Source organism: Dermacentor silvarum, chromosome 1 (assembly GCF_013339745.2).
Source record: "Dermacentor silvarum isolate Dsil-2018 chromosome 1, BIME_Dsil_1.4, whole genome shotgun sequence".
Lineage (NCBI taxonomy): Eukaryota > Metazoa > Arthropoda > Arachnida > Ixodida > Ixodidae > Dermacentor > Dermacentor silvarum.
This window is the reverse complement of record NC_051154.1, coordinates 157,923,040-157,942,729: the sequence shown is the minus strand read 5'-3', so window position 1 is coordinate 157,942,729 and position 19,690 is coordinate 157,923,040. Positions and strand designations below refer to the sequence as shown.

General features: G+C 46.6%; 1 protein-coding gene across 1 annotated transcript in view; it reads right to left on the bottom strand.

Moving 5' to 3' along the window:
- Positions 1-19,342, bottom strand: part of LOC119432039 (N-acetylated-alpha-linked acidic dipeptidase 2-like) — a 51,968-nt gene extending 32,626 nt beyond the window's left edge. The window contains exons 1-6 of the mRNA XM_037699479.2: positions 18,983-19,342; positions 12,604-13,020; positions 12,189-12,454; positions 7,817-7,973; positions 3,490-3,615; positions 2,039-2,357 (exon numbers count right to left, since the gene is read on the bottom strand). Of these exons, the coding sequence (XP_037555407.1) occupies positions 2,039-2,357; positions 3,490-3,615; positions 7,817-7,973; positions 12,189-12,454; positions 12,604-13,020; positions 18,983-19,276 (1,579 nt within the window). The 5' untranslated portion in view covers positions 19,277-19,342. The remainder of the gene's footprint in view (positions 1-2,038; positions 2,358-3,489; positions 3,616-7,816; positions 7,974-12,188; positions 12,455-12,603; positions 13,021-18,982) is intronic.
- Between the last annotated feature and the right edge of the window lie 348 nt (positions 19,343-19,690).

The window sequence follows — 19,690 nt, the reverse complement described above, 5'->3', positions numbered from 1 at the left end:
TGTCCAGTCTGCTCCTTTCGTCGTCCGTGTGCTTATGCGCTACCGTGTAAATAATGCCATACAACCTAACCAATCAGTCTGTCCTTTTGAATAATTTTAAGTATTTTCTTGATTCTGAAGAATGAATGAAAACTGCGAAATCCGCAAGTGGTGTTTTTGGTGTGGTTGAAATACACGCGCGGTTATTCAGCCCGCTAGCACGAAAATGCAAGCAGCAGCATAATACAACGTGTTAAGGCCAAACGACTGCTAAAGCACGAAATGGTTGTAAAGCAATGGTGCTCTAAAAATTCAGTGCATTTGGTAATTAGTAGTGCTGTGGGGAAAAAAAGAATATTTAAAGCAATTATTTCGTCTCTGAATCGAAAAAACATCCCCTTGCAATCTGCGGCTTAAACCTATGCACTAAACGCGGTTATTAAAAAGTTAGTGGTATAAAAAGCTTTAAGTGGTCATTGCGAGCCATGTCCGCCGGACCATGAAACTGCAAAGACGAAATTGGGCTATATGTCATAGGTTATTTCTTAGCAAGATTTCTGAGAAACCTGCAGAATGGTGATTTTCCAGCACGAATAAATGCTCTGAATTGCGATGACCAAAACTGGTATTAGAAACATTGGCAAGAATAGTTTAGCAGCCATGAATATATATCTGAAGTGCAACTGAAGATATATTATGCACCAGTGAACGCACCGGATGAGAAGCATTCTGTGTATTTTCTTGTGGGTGTGGGTGGCCACAGAATGCTACATAAATACTACCGTCTTCTTTCACCGTTCTTTTTAATTAAGGCATTGTTCAATCAGTGGTACGCATGAATTAAAAAAAAATGTGTTGGCCATTTGGTTGATCCTTCGTCTTCACTGGAATAAGGCATGGTCAAGTTGTAATAGTTAGATGGCACTCTCATTTGCTTGCGTTCACCGCTGCTTTTGAGGGGCGGTACCTGCCGCTTTCAGCGGTAAAATAAAGGCAGCCTCAGATTTATACGCGCGTTTAACTGCTTACTGTTATCAGCTGGCCACCTGGAAACGTTTCGCACTAGCTAACACGCGCCGCGCATGCACGTGGCATGCGCAGCGCGTATACTATACTCTGTTTCAGTAGTTCCGTGCAGCACTGTGGAACGTACAGGCCTCTTCGACGTGCAATGCTACGTTAGTCGTATTTGGCAACTTATCACGTCCAAGTGAAATTATTAGATTTGATTAATATTTCAAAAGTTACGGACGCTGGTGTTCTCGCTTTGCGTGCAGAATCGCAGTGCGCATACCTGCCACACATTCGCTTGGCGGCTCGTTGCTCGCGCTCGGCGTCTAGCGCTCCGGTGGCTCAACGTCATTGCTTCGCGATGAATGACCTTGCGAGAAATGGCGTAGTAGAGCTTTCGCTCTAAAATGAAGCAAAATCACCTAAACGATCGCAGCTCTAACATGCAGAGAAGAAGCCTTCAAGTAAACATGTTCCGACTCGACCACTTGTTGAAGGCCATTAAGAGAACCAACGGGTTCCGAACACTGGCACTACATCTCGCTTCGCAGGAATCTGCGCTCGATGGTCACGTAGGCTTGGCTCTGCTGCACGGAACTACTGAAACAGAGTATAACTATGGTGTCACACATACCACGCGCATGCGTGGTGGCCGGAGTGGCGACGACATACGCTGTCGTCGTCGTCGTCGTCATCATCATCATCATCATCATCATCATCATCATCATCATCATCATCATCATCAGCCTATATTTATGTGCACTGCTGGACGAAGGCCTCTCCCAGAGATTTCCAATTATTCCTGTCTTGCAACGGTATAAGCAAGCTACGCTAAAGCAGTGTTGGCTGTCTACACGGGGGAGACTGAACTTGGTGTCGCCGATTCTTCTCTACATATGTGTACGTAGTTGTCCGCGAACGCTTCTCAGGACTACAGTCGCGCGTGCTTGCGAGCTGAACGCCACGCGGCTGCAAATGTGAGCCATCAGCGCGCCGAAAGACAGGATTCAGGCGCTTGTGCCGCTGCTATGAGGCAGAAACATCTCACAGCGGGACGCGAATCCGGGACTGGCGGGGTCCCCGATGTCGTGCGGCACGCGCACACTGGCGCGGCGGATGGCCGTGCCGGGCATCCACCAGGACTGCGGGAAGGCGCTGTTTCCGCCGCCGCCCGAGATGTCGTGCGGGTCGCTGAACAGGAGCACGGCGCGCACGCCGAGCCGCTGGGCCTCGGCCACCGCTACACCGGGGCTCTCGGTGGTGCTGTAGCGGCAGAGCAGCGCATTGCCCCACACAACGCGGCCGGCGGCCCTTGCCAGGTAGTCGAGGTCCTCCGGGAAGCACCGGTTGCCGTACATGATTGTATCCTGCACATCGGCCAGGCTAAGCGCGTGAATTCCCCGACTCGCCCCTATACACTGCATCTCCTGTTTGCGATGTATAACATTTCACCGACGACTGTCTCTGATGATTAGAAAAAAAAAAAGGGGGGGGGGGAATTCGAGCCAAATGATTACTTTTGGCTGACCAATATTCATAGCGCAGTGGAAAACATCAGAATTTGAGCGATAATTTGAACAATCCTTCTTTAACAAATTTTTGCTAATTAAACATTTGATTATTAGTAAAGGGGTATGTTTATCGCAGTACTGAGTCAGCCAAAAGACAAGGCATAATCATTTGCTAGGAACTCTGTGCCAATCCATTTTCGCGAACTACGGGATCAAAATTCGTGGCGAAATACGTTAATGTTCCACTCAGAGGGGGAAAAAATGCAGTGTGGAAAAAATGTAAACTGGGACACCGGGGCTTTTCACCGCGCATTTTGAGACCGTATTGCTCGAGAGAGAGAGATGCAAGGCACAATCCACGTGAATGAATTGGCCGCTCCAAGCCTGAGGCTTTCCTTTTTCGATCACTGCTGATCAGTGCGCGCAGAACATTTTTTTTTTCAATAGCCGCGGCTGTATTCCACCTATTTTCTAGCACAAACGTGTCGACACCACAATAGTGGCGAAGATTTCTTGTATACATTTTATATTTTAGAAGATTCGCACAAGAGAAGAAGGCTTGTGGTGCGTTATGATCACATGCCGCAAGATGTCGCCGCTAACGCTGCTGCTGAAAGAATGGTCTAATGAGGAGCTTTTATGGGATTTTCGGTAGTAATAACTATAAAGTTGACGCGTTACCAGTCCATTTCGGTTGCAACGCAACCAGGTGTGCGTTGGCTAAATACATCTCGTATGCACAGGTGTCACCTGGCAGGAGTGGTAACGATAACGGGAGGGCGGTAATTATACTGGACTAATTGATCTTGATCGCGTTGTTTATTGATTTCCAAATGTAATTTGAGGTCGAAGTAACTTTGGGAGTCCATAAATATCGTTATTAATAGAAAATCGAATGTTTCATTGTCTGCGCGTGTTTACCATGCACTCGGGATATGGTTGGTGGGCTTTGAGCGGCAACACGTGTCATGACGCGAGCGCGTCTTACCGTGGTGGCTCCAGACCTCCCGTAAGCGCTGTACGCCACCTGAGGCGCCCCGCTTTTCCCCAAGTATGACGGTTCTTCGTCAGAGAAGGTTATCACGATGTTGCCATCTTGATCGATAAACTGCACCTACAAAGCGCACGCGAATAAACAATTAGCGTCGTCAGGCGTCAGCTCAGTTCTGGAAAAGACTAGAAATCTAAAACTTGAAAAGAAAGAGAGACAAGCAATGAAATAGCGTTAGTTTTCTTTCTCTTTAGCAAGACGAAAGTTGAAGGGGAATCCACAAACGTACAGGTACTAAACTTTTCTACGAGATACCATCGTCCAAGACAACCAACGAACATGGCACAAGCGTGTATGTCCAGTGCCGCACGCTTTTCGTCGCGTTTAATTAACACTTGGAAGATAGGGGCAACGCAACAATTTCAATTTGTGTGCTAGCCGCTAGCACCTATATACGCGTTACGAAGAGATGCACAGCGGCAGCGCTGTCCCATTCACTGGCGCATATATGCTTTGTGCATGGTTAGTATTGCGCCTGAAACGAATAGGTGATATTGTGTAAATGGTTCTAGCGTGGTAGCCTAAGTAATCGTTGTGATACCGTTATATTGCTACATAAGACGTCATGGCAACGAAATGCGAACAATCTAGGAAGGGAGTAATTTATAAGCACAATAATTCTACAAGCTCAAGTGAGCTATTTTGTTCATGATAGAATCGAGGCATAAACAGTGCAAAATTCCGCACACGCACAAGCAACATGGGCGTCGAGTGCTGGTGTTATTTGCTTGTATTTTGACCTGTACAGGTGCGGACAAGAGTAATTGGAACACAGTAGAGCTGTGGCCGGATGGATGGATCGATGTATGGATGTATGAGGCTGAACCTTTTAAATCGGGCGGTGGCACACGCCACCTAGCCGTGACTATTAACATATTTTGTACTTTGTGGAGGGTGAACTTTCACCTTTGCCTTGATTTTATCCACCAATCAGATAACCTCCGTTTGGTTATTTCTACCCGCTTAAAGTGTATTTTGCCTCCACTGTCCCTAAACCCCAATGCTTTGAAAAAATCAGCCGCGTTGCTTTGCACTGTAGGGTTAAGCCCTTTACAGAAAAGTATGAGGTGTTCAGCCGTTTCATCTTCCTCTCCACACGCACCGCACAACGTGTCTATACCTTGGTACTTGACTCGGTACATCTTAGTCCGCAATACTCCCGTCCTGGCTTCAAACAACAAAGAGCTTCCCCTAGAATTATCGTAGATATTTTCTTTGGCAATTTCTTGCTTGAAAGTTCTGTATGTTTCCAGTGCTGATTTCGTCTGCATCCCTGTTTTCCACAGACCCCTCTCTGTTTCTTTAAACTTTTTATTAATCGCTGTTTCCTGGTTTGCACCCCTCCTGCAGTACAAATATTCTATTGACAATTTCCTGGTCCGCTTCCTCCATTTTGTGTCAACATTCCTCATGTACAAATAACTGAAAACTCACCTTGCCCACCGCTTTTCTGCCATTTCTCTCAATCGCTCCTCAAATTCTATCTTGCTGCTGGCTTCCCTGCCCTCAAATGACGTCCATCCCATGTCACCCTGTACCCCCTGATTTGGTGTATTTCCGTGTGCTCCCAGAGCCAGTCTACCTACCCCTCGCTGCTTAACTTCCAACCTTGCTCGAACCTCTGATCTCATGCACAGGACCGCATTGCCGAAAGTCAAACTAGGGACCATCACCCCTTACCAAATCCCTCTCACCACTTCGTACCTATTGTAATTCCACAGTGCCCTATTTTTCATCACAGCTGCATTCCTGCTACCTTTAGTCGTTACATATTTTTCATGTTCCGTTAGGTATACTCAGCGCCATTGTTTATGCACACTCCAAGATATTTGTATTTATCCACTACCTCCAGCGTAACCTCCTGTATCCTATGCTCGCTACCCTGATTATCATTAAAAATCATGACTGCCAATTTTCTTTACTAAACTTCAAACCTAAGCTATCTCCCTCTTTACCACAGATGTCCATTTTTCCTTGCAAGTCTTCCTTGTCAGCCATAAGTACAATGTCATCCGTGTACATCAGTCCTGGTAATGACTGTTTAATCCATTCTCCTTGTTTGAAAAAGGAAAGGTTGAAACCAAGTCCGCTCCTCTCTAATTTGTTCTCTAATCCTTGTAAATACATCATGAACAACAAAGGTGACAGAGGGAACCCTTGCCTAAGCCCCTGCTGTATCTCTATAGGCTAAGATATACATTTCCCCCCTAATTTTATAAGCACCTTGTTACTTTTACAGATATCTTTAAAAAAATTACTTACTCCATCTTCCACATCTAGAGTGCCCAGTATGCCCCACAAATCCTTTTGGATTACACTGTCATATGCTTTCTTGATATCCAGAAATGCGAGCCATAGGGGCCTGTGTTCCTTTTCTGCTATTTCAATACACTGTGTCAATGAGAACAGATTATCTTCTAACCTTCTTTGTTTCCGGAACCCATTTTGTAGTTCCCCCAGCACCTCCTCGCTCTCCACCCATGCCTGCAGTCTGTCCTTTATAATCTGCATCACCACCCTGTAAACCACTGCCGTCACTGTTATGGGACGGTAGTTGTTTATGCCGTCTTTGTCCCCCTTTCCCTTATATATCATGCTCATCCTGCTCAGTCTCCACCCGTCAGGGGCTTTACCGTCCATTATCATTTTGCTCACTATTTCTCTTAATGCTTTCTTAGATTTTGGGCCCAATGTCTTTATTCACTTAATTGGGATGCCATCAGGATCTGTCGATGTGCTAGTAGGAACCCTCATCACTGCCCTTTCTCACTTGCTTTGCTCAAGTGGAGCCACTGCACTAACCGGTCTATCCTCACCTGATTGAGCACATGCTACGTTTCGTTCTTTAAATTTTTCTGTCATCATTGCTCTTATATGTTCCATTGCTTCATCTCCGTCTAGCCGAACACCTTGAGCTGTAACTATAAACCTCTGCTCTAGGCTAGTCTTATTACTCAAGGAGTTGAGATGTTTCCAAAATTTCTTCGCTGCTTTTCTATCCTTTTTGTTTACTTCTACAACCATTGGTCCCCTTTCTTCTAATCTTCTCATTGATCAAATGGGATGCTTCCCTTCTACAGTTTAAGAAGTTATTCCATTTTCTGTCTACATCAGCTTCTGTTTCACCCCTCTGCTTTGAATATCTGTGTTCCCTGGATGCTTCTTGACGTTTCTCTATGGCCTTCTTAACCTCCTCATCCCACCAGCTCTTGGGTTTACGTCTTCTGTTCCCTTTGGGCCTGACTCCTACCTTAGCAAGCTGTACCTCAAATAGCCCTGTTAAATTTGCATATGTCCATTCTGTTTTAGTATCCTCTGAAATTACTTCCTCAATTTGTTGGGTTGCTATTTCCAGCTGCTTTTCCGAGTAAAATATCATATCTGGTTGTTCATCTTGCCTCCTACCTACTTTCATTTTGCTTCTAAAACTGACCTTAATACGTTTGTGATCACTACCTAGACTTCTGGAGCCATATTCATCTATGTTCATTACCTTTAGCCTATCATGCATCCTATGTGACATTAGTGCATAATCTTTCGTTGACTGCAGGCTCCCTACCTCCCATGTTATGTGCCCTTCACACTTCTCAGTACTGTTGCTTACAACTAAGTCATGCCTTTCACACATATCCAGCATCATGTTGCCTGTTGAGTCTGTGTACCCGTCCATGTCTTCTATGTGCGCGTTCATGTCTCCTAGTATAACTATCTCGCGCCCTCCTCCTAGCTCATTAATGTCACTTGATATGCATTCCAGCATTTTCCCCCCCTCTGTTTTCCTGCAGGGTGCCGAACTTCACCCTACAGTGCCCTCTAGCAGCCTCGGGGATATCAGCGACATCACGCTAGCGAGTGTTCGGAGACAGAAACTGCGAACGACGCTCCGATGCACGGGTAAAGAAACAGAGCGAGAGGTGTGAAGTGGCTATGAGCGCCGGCCCGCGCTCATTCCCATATCTTCCCCCCGAGGCTGCAATAAAAGGCACTGGAGTGCAGCTCGGTCACAGCTCTATATACGCACCTGTACACTGACCCCACCCCTGAAAGAAATTTCTGGCTACGCTACAGGCACTCACTATTAAATTATGTCGGAAGACGAAGCTAGATGAGACGGAATTGAACTACACTTACGAGTGCGAAGTCCGTGTTACGCTATGAGGTACCGCAACAGAAGCAAATCTTCTCACCACTAAGGCACTTCATTCAGTTGCAGATCACGAATATATTTTTCATCAGCTGGCAAATAACCCGCTTGCGTGCTTACCTTGTTTCTATCGGTCAGGCTTAGATGAGACAGGCTGGCAACGTAGGTAAAGACCTTAGAGTTATTGATCTTGTTGTCCTTCAAAAATCTGTCTACGAAGTTGGTAACGGGAGACTCCGTTTGTGTGCCGGCAACGTATTTCAGGTCTGTTATTGTCCTGCATGAGGGGCAAGTGCACACCCAGTCACGTACGTATACATGCTGTATTATAAAAATCCATCCACAACTTATACCGGCGTCAGCACAACATTTTTGGCACCACATTGTGTACCGGTAGCAAAACGGTCGATAAATTTGCTACTGCAGCGCATGAAACGTCGAGCACGTCCAATTTGCTTCGTGTATCGTATCACGTACGCATCTCTCCGAGTGACACATGCTCTCCAAACGTACTTCTGCCACCACTCCCGTCTCCATCCATCTATAGACGTCATATCTGATCACACGAAAACGGCGGGGTTACTGACCTCGTGTATTGAAAGGTTGGCGGCCTGACCCACCGCGGTCTCGGGCCGACCGCACAGCGGCAAGCACACTTTCATTTCATTTTATTACCTTAAAGACCCCGTTCGGGGTATTACATAAGGGGTGGTTAATATGTTTACACACGTATAGGAAGTGACTGTGAATGGATTGCAACAGCGTCAACGACACGTGAACCAATGTTATACATATAGCGTATAGTTTTCCTGTCGTTTTTATATTGTCATTCCGTTAAGGTGCTCGTGAGTACGCATTCAAGCTTTCCGTCGAACCAATTGAGCTGAACCGAGGAACAGGCTGCATGCGGCGGATAAGTTCATTCAGGTTTGCAAAGCATCGTTTACCATTATTTGTGCCATGCCCATGCGCACCAACGTTCGCGCCGCGACATGCACGCGATAGGTCTGCGCCATGTATTCTATCTCCGCTGCGTTAATTTGCTTAGCTGCTCGCATGATCGGCTTGGCCTTGCGCGCCATGCCTACTCGCCGGGATTCTGACTAGCAATATATAAATAAAAGATATGAAGAACTAGAACGAACCACCCTCTAGAGGTTTGTTTAGAAATTTTCCCACGCTAACCCTACGCATTTACTTCGGCGCACTTGTTCCCACAAAATACTCTTTGTATGGACCCTGCATCATACGTAACCCGCCATACTCTCAGCTTAAAAAACAACATAGCAGGTTGCTATGAGGCAACACAGGTGGAAAGCCTTAACGCGTACCGTTAAATTTAGTTTTCAAAATTCAGTCAGTCCCCAACTGTCCCGGTGAATCGCCTGGCCCCTAAAGATTCGACATTTTAGTTTCCGTAAAATATAGATGGTTTGTCGATAAAACCAAGTAGTTGACTATATCGGCATGCGTGGTGGCAGGTGGCAAGTCTGCGTTGGCAGGCGGGCCAAGAAGGTTATACGCTTGTACACGGACCGACGCTGTCACAAGTCTTCCTTTGCTCGCAGCGAGCCTGCGCAGAAGCGTGGCCGTCGCAACAAAACCGAGTCGTAAGAATGAGTGAGTTAATTTAAAAGTAAACATTTAATTTGACACCGAGTGTAGTCCTTCATTCTTGTGCATTGTTTTCTTTCTTCTTTGTATATTATTTTCATGTAAATCATTATAATGTCTATATTCCTTGAATTCTTCCTAGTATTGCTGAGATGAAATTTTATGCTGTATCAACAGGGTGTCCCATCTAACAGGGACTGAGTTTTTAAAATAATTGTAATTTTACGCGACCAAAACCAAGTACACCCGTGAGCAAAAGTATACGGAACAGGGATTGCGCAAAAAAGCTGATTTTTTCAACTGCCTGCGAATGAAACTTGAAATTGAGGACTGCAGTCCAAACTTGGCATTGCGAACTTTCCAGTGTACTTGTCAATTTCAGTTTATGCGCGTTAATTGCGAAGAAATTCAGTTTTTTTCGACGACCCTGTGGTCCGCATACTTTTGCTCACGGGTGTACATAGTTCAAAGCTCAGTTAAGAAGCCGCCAGAAAAGTTTTTGTTGATGACATTTATTTAGTTAGTTGCATTTAACTATTTAACTCCTTAATTATTCTCCTAATTAACAACACGGCACATAAGGTCGTAGACAGTTATAGGGCATATCGATGTGTGATATCTTAAGCAAGGTCCAATTAGAGTGCTTAACTCTAACAGCTGAAAAAGAAAGCCTTCGAAACATGAATAATACCACGTGATTATGCGCCCACCCGCAGAATACGCACCAGAAAGCAGCGCCCTCAAGCAGGCTCCCTTGGAAATCTCACGAAAAAAAAGTTTTGCGTAGCTTGCACTGGAGGCGCAATGCTAAAGAGACAGGGGAGCTGATGGGCACCTAGCTAGTCCTGGCTTTTGGGCTAGGCTAAGCACTACCAAGTCATCCCCAGCATTTCCCGGAATTTATTTATTATTGATCGATAAGTTATTGATTGGCTATCGATTGGCTATCAATGACTGACTAAGCCGAAGTCGTCCCAACCATGCTTAGCTAGACTTAACCAGGCTCAGCTTCGCTAGTTCACAGGGGTATGTGCCATTGCGCTTGGACCCTTTCTGCACTGCCGCCAGGATCGGCCCACATTTTCTGTTCGCGGTTGACACATTACGCCTGGCTCAAACAGCTCCGCTGTTAAAAAATAAGTGGCGAGTTATTGCTTCAACTGCTGCGCCCCTCCCGAGACAACTCGCAGCTTACCGTAGCTTACGAGTGCCCATATAGCTCATGGCGCGTCGTGGAAAAAGTGCGTGCCCCCCGCAGTTATCTATTCTGCCGCAATACCTTTCACAATATATGTCGTATTCAGGCATCCTGTTTGAGGGCGCCACTTTCTGATGGTGGTGTGCGCGTAATCACGTGGCGTTTTCCATATTTTGTGGGCTTCGATTTTCATCTGCAAAAGTTAAGCACGCTATACGCTAACTGTATCTTGCTGAAAACAACCCGGTTCGATGTTTCTTATAGCCATCTACAACTTTTGAATTGACGTCTTCTCAACGAGGACAGTAATTATAACGAGTTGGACAATTGTTTTTGCTTACCCAATGGAGTGTCATAAAAAGAAGAAAGGAAAAAAAAAACTTACTGGTGACGCCTCGGTCAACTCGACTGTATATAGTTTTGTTCGTGCAAAAAGACTGGTCAAAAAAGAACGCGTGTCGATCTCTAACACCATTGTAATGCGCGCTACACATGAAAAAATAAATAAAAATATGGCAATCTGAAGCTGGCCTTACAAGTACCAAACACAAAACACCATCACACATAAGGGAGGGAACGCAGTATAGCAAACAATGCAACTCCATGTATTTACTCGTTACAATCTGGGTCGTTAGCTTGTTCCACTCTGTAACGTTTCGTGGAAATAAGCTGTGCTTGTATACATTCTTCTGGCAGCCATATTCATAAATCGTGACCATGTTGCGAGCCAACAGCTAAAATATCAGAGTTTCCGTGGGCGCGTTGCGCAGCGACGCTCACAGTGTACGGTTGTTAAGGCAAGAGTCAAACCATAATACGCACTATCGCTTCGTTGCTACAGATACGTTTTATCCTTGCGGGATCGAACACCCCGGCGACACCTAGTGGTACACTTGTTTGCCCAAATTTACCTAATATTTTTACGGAAGGACTAGCTGGGCTCGAATTCATAAAAATCTCTTACGATATGATTAAGATCAAATTCGAGGCAATCCTCATCCTGGACATATTAGCGAAGGCGGCCGGCCAAAAAGCACTTAGAAACGAAAAGCTTTTTGAATTCGGCCCCTTTTTTCTCGCGTTTGCTGGCCTACTATATATATTTATGAGAGTGTATATGTGCGTATGTGTGTTTATATATGTATATGTGCACATGTTTGTGTATATATGTATATATAGTCCTTTTCTTTCTTTTTTCTTTCTTTTGATTTGGAGATAGTTATGCTGCCTGTACTGTATTATTCGTCACCGTGTTCTTTTTGTTATGCAACCTTAATTACTTCTGTTTTGCATTTGTATTGTTTCCCCCCCCCCACTGTAATGCTCTCTGAGCGAATGTAGGAATGTATAATAAATAAATAAATAAATAAATAAATAAATAAATAAATAAATAAATAAATAAATTCTTCTACGACAAAAAAAAATTTTAAGCGCGGGCAAAAGAAGTGCTTGAGGACTATGCCACTCTGACATAGTAGGGATACGGTACTGTATTTACGGACGTCAACGTTATCGCCAGTTTTGTGAAATGGCACAACTCTTACCCCTTTGCAATAACTTAAGGTGACATTTCCAATAGATTAAGGTTATTTTTCTGCTGGTATGATATCTTTCCGACATACACTGGCCGGATAACAATGCAATGGCGCGTGAAAGGCGCGTAGCCGAGGGACAGCTTACTTGAGGATGGTGCGGAGGGACACTTCAGTGGGCAGGTCGACCTTGTAGAGCTCGTTGAAGACTGCACTGCCGAAGCGTGGCGAGTTGCCGAGCCGCTGCAGCAGGTTGAGGTGCTCCTGCATCTTCTTGTCCAGCCGCGTCTGCCACGAGGCGTAGAAAACGAGAACGGCCAGCAGCACCACAGCCAGCGTCACTACAAACACCCAGGTCATGATCCACTCGAGCAGGTTGTGTCGCTCCCTGCGGTACTGGCGCGCTGCCATCACCTGCGCGCGAGCACTGTTCGCTGCCATCCTGCACTATACTCGCGTGGTCCGCGTCAGAATCGGCAGTGAAGGTAGCCTGGTATGGCATCAACGGCCCCGAAGCGTTCGCCCACCCCGCGTGTTGCATACGCAGTGTGTAAGCAGCATACCTGTCGGTCGGACATGAAGGGCCAGGACGGGGAGCGCGCCCCCGACCGCGGCGTCATCGGGCTCATGCGTCCGGATACGGGTCGGCTCAACATGGGTTGCGGGCCAGGGAACAGATACTGGCGCGACGGCGACCGCGGGGACATCATCGGAGAAATGGCGAGCCGGGGTCGTGAGCCGGCCGGCGACAGGGCGCCCATGGGCGGCCGCGGCGATGCCATCATAGGTGGCCTGATGTACTGCACGCCGGGCGGGGACGCAGCGCCCGCAATCGGCGACATGGCCGGAGACGCGGCCGGCCGCTCGATGGAGCGCTGCCAACGAGGCCGCTCTTCCTCCTCGCGCTCAAGCCGCTCCAGTCGCTCCATGCGCTCCATGCGCTCTCGCTCCCTCTCCAGCCGATCCGGGGATATCGGCTCCTGCACAAGCCGTCTCGCTTAGCTGGCGTCACAGTCAGAGTATTATGTGTTATGTGGAGGTGGCCTCGGAAGAGTTTACGAACGTTTTCTCTTGAAAAACTTAAGGTTAATAACCAGAGAGTTTACTACATCTCACAAATCATTACTTACCTTTTACTAGCTAATTACTAACGAAGGAGACCCACAGGTGCACGTAGGTCAAATTAGTAAAAGCTACTATACCTCGTTTTGTCCGTGGTCTATTATGCTGTGCACTGGCAGTCGTCGTAGTGCGACATTTAGATGAACTTTTGCATGTTTCATTATGCTGTATTAACAGTCATATGCGTAACGTCGTGGCACACATATGTACCGACTGTACGTTATACAAATTTAGGTTGATAACTTTTTTTCAGTTATTCAAAATACTGCTCTCAAGAGTACGGCTATATAGGGTGTCCCACGTAACCTGAGCCAAACATTAAAAATATGCAAATGCCACGGACAGAACAGAGGTAATGCTGTTTGCGGTCGCTTAGAGATACTCAGAATATTTTTGCATTCCGCCTAATTACATAATTAGTCTTAATTACTCAACTTCTCAAATATTATAATCAGATTAAAAGTGTCAATGAGAAAATTGCAAAGCAACATGAAAAACCCCCGATACAGCTTTCTGTTGCTTAATACATGCTACATAAAAGTGTTTTTACGAGCGTGAAAGAAGCTCGCGAAAACACGCAAAATTGCCGCGCGAGTTGCCGCTCGAGGCACTTTTACGTGTATTCGCGGGCAGCTTTCACGCTCGGAAAAACACTTTTTGTAGCCCGTATTGAGCAACAAAAAGCTGTATCGGAAGTTTCTCATGTTGCTCTGCAATATTCTCATTGACACTTTTAATCTAACTATAATAATTGGGAAGTTTGTTAATTAATTAAGACTAATTTTCTAATTAGGCGGAATGCAAAAAATATACTGAGTATCTTCAAGCGACGGCAAGCAACACTGTCTTGATTCTGTCCATCTACGTATAGAATTTGAATATTTTAAAATCTTGGTGCATGATAGTTTGGACACCCTGTATAGTCAGTTGCTGACTATTGCTACGTATTCTCGGCATGATGAGGTATCACTGATTACCATTGTCATAGTCATACATCTACAAGTCACCTAACCGACCGTTTCTTTCTTTAAGCGGTTACAAGAGACCCAGATCCCAGATACGCCAAATCCTTCTGAGGTCGGCTAAGATGACATTTTCTTCAAAGATAAGGGTGTCTGAAGAGCGAAATTTCTGAATTCACTTGAACACGAATATTCCAACACAATGACCACCGAATGTTGAATCGAATACCGAATATTTTCTCATTTCTAAACAAGGCGAATTTTGAGCCCGTCTGTTAAAAAAAAAAGTTGCACTTTCGCCCGAAAGGCGAAGCATCGATTGCGATAGCAAATTAGAAGAGAGCTACACGAAGCAAGGATAGTAGTTTAATGGGCTGTATAAAGTTGTAAACATTCGCTTACTAACTAAACAAACAAGCACGGTGTCACGCGCGCACAGGTAAACATGAACACGGCGTTTTCACAGCGGAAACTCGCTGTGAGAACGCCGGAGTGAGAAAGTGCTCCAGCAGCAGCGGGCAAACTGACCTACGCCCTGTCTCTCGTCTCGCTTCAACGCGAACTAAACGTCGAAAGCACAGCGCATACGAAGCTGCCGGCACTCGGCGCATGCACTTTCTCCCTATCGCAGATCGCTTTGAAGATGAGGCCCGCGCGGGCGCGCACTTCACCCACATCGCAGATCGCTTTCAAGATATGGCGCCAGCGCAGCCGCGCTGTGAGCAGCAGCCGACGGAGCAGAACGTTCCCCTTCTTCCTCCCTCCTTCTCCCTCTCCGTCGCCTTGCACCCATGCCTCGCGCGCGAAAGAATACCGCGCGCTTCTGGCCTGCCTTCTTCCCTCGCGTGCGCTCTATTGAGCCGCGATTGCCGGCTTCGTACGCTTTCACTCGCACACACAGTACGGCGCGCGGCGCCGATTTTATCGCCGTTGGACTTTATACGGAACCTCGCGGTGACGATGACGGCGACAGCAGAAATGCGCTTGAACTGTCCATATAATTGCGATGCAATAAAATAAAGAGTGCTTATTTACATAATTTGATACATGCAACGCCGTTCAGAACGGGAAGTCTTGCCGACTAAAGCACTCGTAAATGATAAATAACTGAAAGGTGGTCATGTCTTGTGCATCCCAATGGCAGTAATGAAACACAGGAATAGCACGTATCCGGAAACACGTCAAATGCTGTGGTCGTTGAAGTAACAGTACAGCACTACAACATGGTAAATCATTTTATATAGGGATTCGAACGTGGTGATATTGTACAAATAATACATTTATTTGCCTAAATCAAGATAGCAATTTCGTATGCCGTCTAAAGGTGAGACACCCGAATTGAATTAGTGAAAATTTATTGAGCAGTAGAAATTTGGGGTAATGCTTTTTAAGTTTTCCGGCATTATTAAATATCACCTGTGGCAGATAGCATAATTCTTGTCTTTGAGGTGGATTATTCGAAGAGGCGGACATTAATAGCACGAGAAATCTAAACACATGTTAAGCTAATTAACATAAATTCACTACTTAACTTCTTAATTGCTTCATGGCACATATTGTAATTTACTAATTGTATCCGGTGAATTTGCAAGACTTTTCACTTGAAATGAATCCCCAGGATTCATGAACGTACGTGTACTATATTTCTGGTCATGGAGCAGGTGTGTGGGCTTTAGGCATCGCTGAATCTTGCAGAAATGTGGAGTTTAATAGATGAATTTCTCCTTCGACGCCAAAAAATCAGAGCAGTCTCCCAGCTGTTCCCTTTACGGCAGCAATTCGTGAATGTGCTTTGTGCAATAAGGCCAAGGAAGGCCAGGTGAGCGTTTTTAGCGAAACCATGTGATGCTGCCAGTACGTAAGTTAATGACTCAGTCAAATAGTTCAACCCCTGAATTGAAACACGACTGAAACCTCTGCTGGAATACCACTCTATTTCCTTTGGCCAACTTTTGGCAATTCACTGCTGCAGGATGGTACCGGTATATCCATTTGTATGTCTATAATGCTGCACTTCACCCGAACTTTAAAGCGTTTGCTCACCAGCGCTCCAAGAAGAGAAGTTTGCCGTGGTACTCCTATGAAAACAAAGTATGTAGGGTGGCAATGCATGAATGTTCAGTAGACTTGCGGCTTTGCATTATTTAACTAAGTTCTGCGGAAATCCGAAACGTGGAATAAGTTTCACCGTTTCACACAAGAAAAAAATTGCTATCCACTTGACTGTAGCATATTGCTACAAAGGAACCAATTTCGGTGCTCTTCGAAAAGAAAACTTTGCAGTTGAAGAAATTTATCATGATCCGGGGGATCGAACCTGGGACATTGCAGGCGGTCGCTCCACCATCTGAGCTAACCAGGGCAGTCATTTCATACAGCGATGCCTTACGCTCAATTCTATGCCACTGTAATCATCTACCATTAATGCATGACCGGCTGATTTTGTTGATAACGCGGCTGAAGCGTCGCTCTGACCACTGACGAAGCACGAAAAGCGCGAAGAGGAATAACATAGGATAAGGCATCGCTACAAAAATCGCGGCCCAGGAGGCTAGCAAGTCGCGCTAACCAACCTCTCCTCTTGCCTTCCTGCTCTTGGCGTCGCACCTTCCTTTCCACAGCCCACCAGCACTGCCGACCACAGCAAATAACCCCGTCGGACACCATAAAGAAAGCTTCGCTTTAAACAGCTGAGCCTTTTGAATTAAAGAACTTCGCCCAGACTTAAATTATTCCAGAATTAAAGTCTTCGGCCAGACTTCAGTGCGCCAACGGCACCATCAAGTGAAGGAACGCATTCACAAGCCCATTCAGATCCCACTTTTTTGCAAAAGAGGTATCACCTGTGCATGGGATGACAATCGATGATCATTCACGGAGGCTGTCAGGGTCCAAGCAAAATGACGATGATGAATATAGTCTGTACTAAGGATGGCCACACTTTGGGCGAAATTGCCAACGCCTCCTGTAATCGCGTGAAAATTTTGTCCTATGGCGATTGAAGTTCACTTGCAAAGTGACGACAGCAGCTTGCCTGGTGCAGCCCCTGTACCACACTCAACGATTCTTGCTGAGGTTCCTGGTCTCCATTATGAAGCACTTGCTGAGCCGTCTAGAAAACCGTCTAACAGAACAATAAGATACGACGACATGCAAACACACGAAGCTGACCACCAGTACCTAAAAATATCCATGAGCGTCGTTGAGAAAAGCGTGTAGACGACCTCGGACCTTATTGTCCATATGATGAAAACGTTCAACCCCACACCCCGTGAACTTTCGTTTTGTCTACTTGAGCTTCCTGCGTGAAAACGGATAATGTATCGGCGTGGCAATAGCCACAGTCTGGAAGCATCACGGTTCCACCTTGCGGCCTGACAATAGGCCTAGCCCAGAGAATATTCACTAGTAGAATAAACGTGTTCTTGTCGCCAAACTATTTTTGATGTGAGACGATTTATTCAGTGGTTCTTTTCTACAATAAAGTAACAAGGGCCACCCAGTTGCCGCAGATTCAGAAAAAAGGAAGCTCCATGCGTATTGCATGTTTTATGCATTACCCGCTTGATTTGGGGCAGATTCGACTGGTCGCTTTAGAGCGCTCTGGCTGTGCGACAGAGAGCGTTGAAGACAGCTTTAAAGGTGCGTTACTAGAATAAGAAGGTATAGTAGTGATAATGTAGGCTTCGTTGTCACTATTTGAGCCCGTTAATGCCCACACTGAGCCATAGTCGTTGTCTTACACGACTTTTGTAGGGTTGCCGGAGAGCTCTAAAACGACCAGTCGAATGTGCCGTTAGTCTCATTAAATACTATACAGCTGCACCAACTAGCCCGCAGCATGTCCTTACTAAGTAACCCTGCCAAACTAGGTCTGCCGCTATAGTGATGACGCTGAAAATAAGAGGCGGACGCTGCTCGAATGGCAGTTCGATCCTCGGCCTGGTGCTCGCCTATACTTGTAGGAGTTATCTTCTTGAACATGGGCTCTATAGAGATTTCTCGGTTCGGTTTCTGGGCGCCCCTTGTACAACCACACACGGCCTTGTTGTAGAGCATCCACCTCGGCTGTGGGAGGCAGACTAGGCTGCTAAAATGGGCACAAGCACGCTCCCGGCCAAGTGTTCGGTCATCACGAGACCTCAACGCTTGGGAAGGGTGTTTCCTCAATCTGAGGGCACCCCACCTAATAGGTTGTTTGGGACGCTGCATGGAAAACTGTCGCCATGGGAACGCATTGTTCACCTACGGTGGCTATAAATAATGCAAGCCAGTTCAATATGTACGTTGTACTTGGTGCGCCTTCGCGCACCATCGTACCGCGTTAGCACTTCCAGAACTTATAAATTAGTTTTAATCGATTAACATAGTGCTTTTTGAAGAAACTGAACGCAGTCCCTCTGATATGCGATTATGAGAATTCCGAACGAATTAGCTCTTTGTATAAGATACGACCAATTACTCATCGGTGTCTGGCCGTTTTACTCGCCACGGAGCGTTACAAGAATCGTTATATTGCGGCAATGTCAAACTCTTGTACGCGGTTGTAGTTAAGGTCTTCATGCTGAAAACCTTTCAGAACTCGCATATCACGACCAACTCTACACACCATGTCATATGACATCGTGCAGAACTACAGGCGTGTCAGCCTATTCGACAGGCTGTATACCGTATACGTGGATTCGTAATAAATGTCACACTGCGTGGCACTTAACCCCGCTGTCATGAACCAGGTAAGTACTCGCCAATATGTGTTTGCCAGACGAGCTGGCGTCCCCGGACTGTCGCACAGCGACGGATGTAATGAACACACGTCGCTGTGTGCGCCCGACGCGTAAAGCGAAAAGACCACGCCTACCGAGTAGCGCGGCTGCAGCGGCTGCGGCGGCTGTTGCGGCTGCTGCGGGGGGCGGTTATCCTCGTCGAGCACCTCGACGTTGAGCAGCATGACGGGACAGTCCCCGGCCACCGCCGAGTCGTAGCTGGGCTGCTTGGGCACCGGTGGCCCTGTGGCCGACCGAGAACCGTAGGCGGACCGGTCGTCCTCCGAGTAGGCACCGCCGCCGGCGGTTGGACTCAGCCGCTCGGCGCTCTGGCTGCCCATGATTTGCGAGTGCACCCGCACCAGGCGCCGCCTACCCCAGGGCAACATGGCTCCCGCTGATGCCGATACACGCCGCGGGCTTGGTCTCTTTTCCTTTCGGTCGCTGGAACACCTGGCTGTGCTGCTGCTGCGGCCGCCGCGACGCGTTCCTTTGCACGGCTTCCTCCTCTTCGCTGCCTGTCACGGCGCAAGGGGAAGCTCGTGGCCCCGCAGCACGCGCCGTAGCATGGGCGGCGCCACATGGCGGGCCGGCCTGGTTACAACACGGCTTACAAAGTTTTGAAGTGAGGTAAGAGTAGAATTGATTTTGAAGAACGACTGAGCAATGTGGAATAAAGTAAATGAGTTGCGAGAGTGTTCAGATATTTGTACAGGAAAAACATTGACTCACAGTGGAGGAAAATAACTAGGAAGCTTACCAGCACGTATGTGACCGGTATGGTCAGCAACATGGCAACAAAG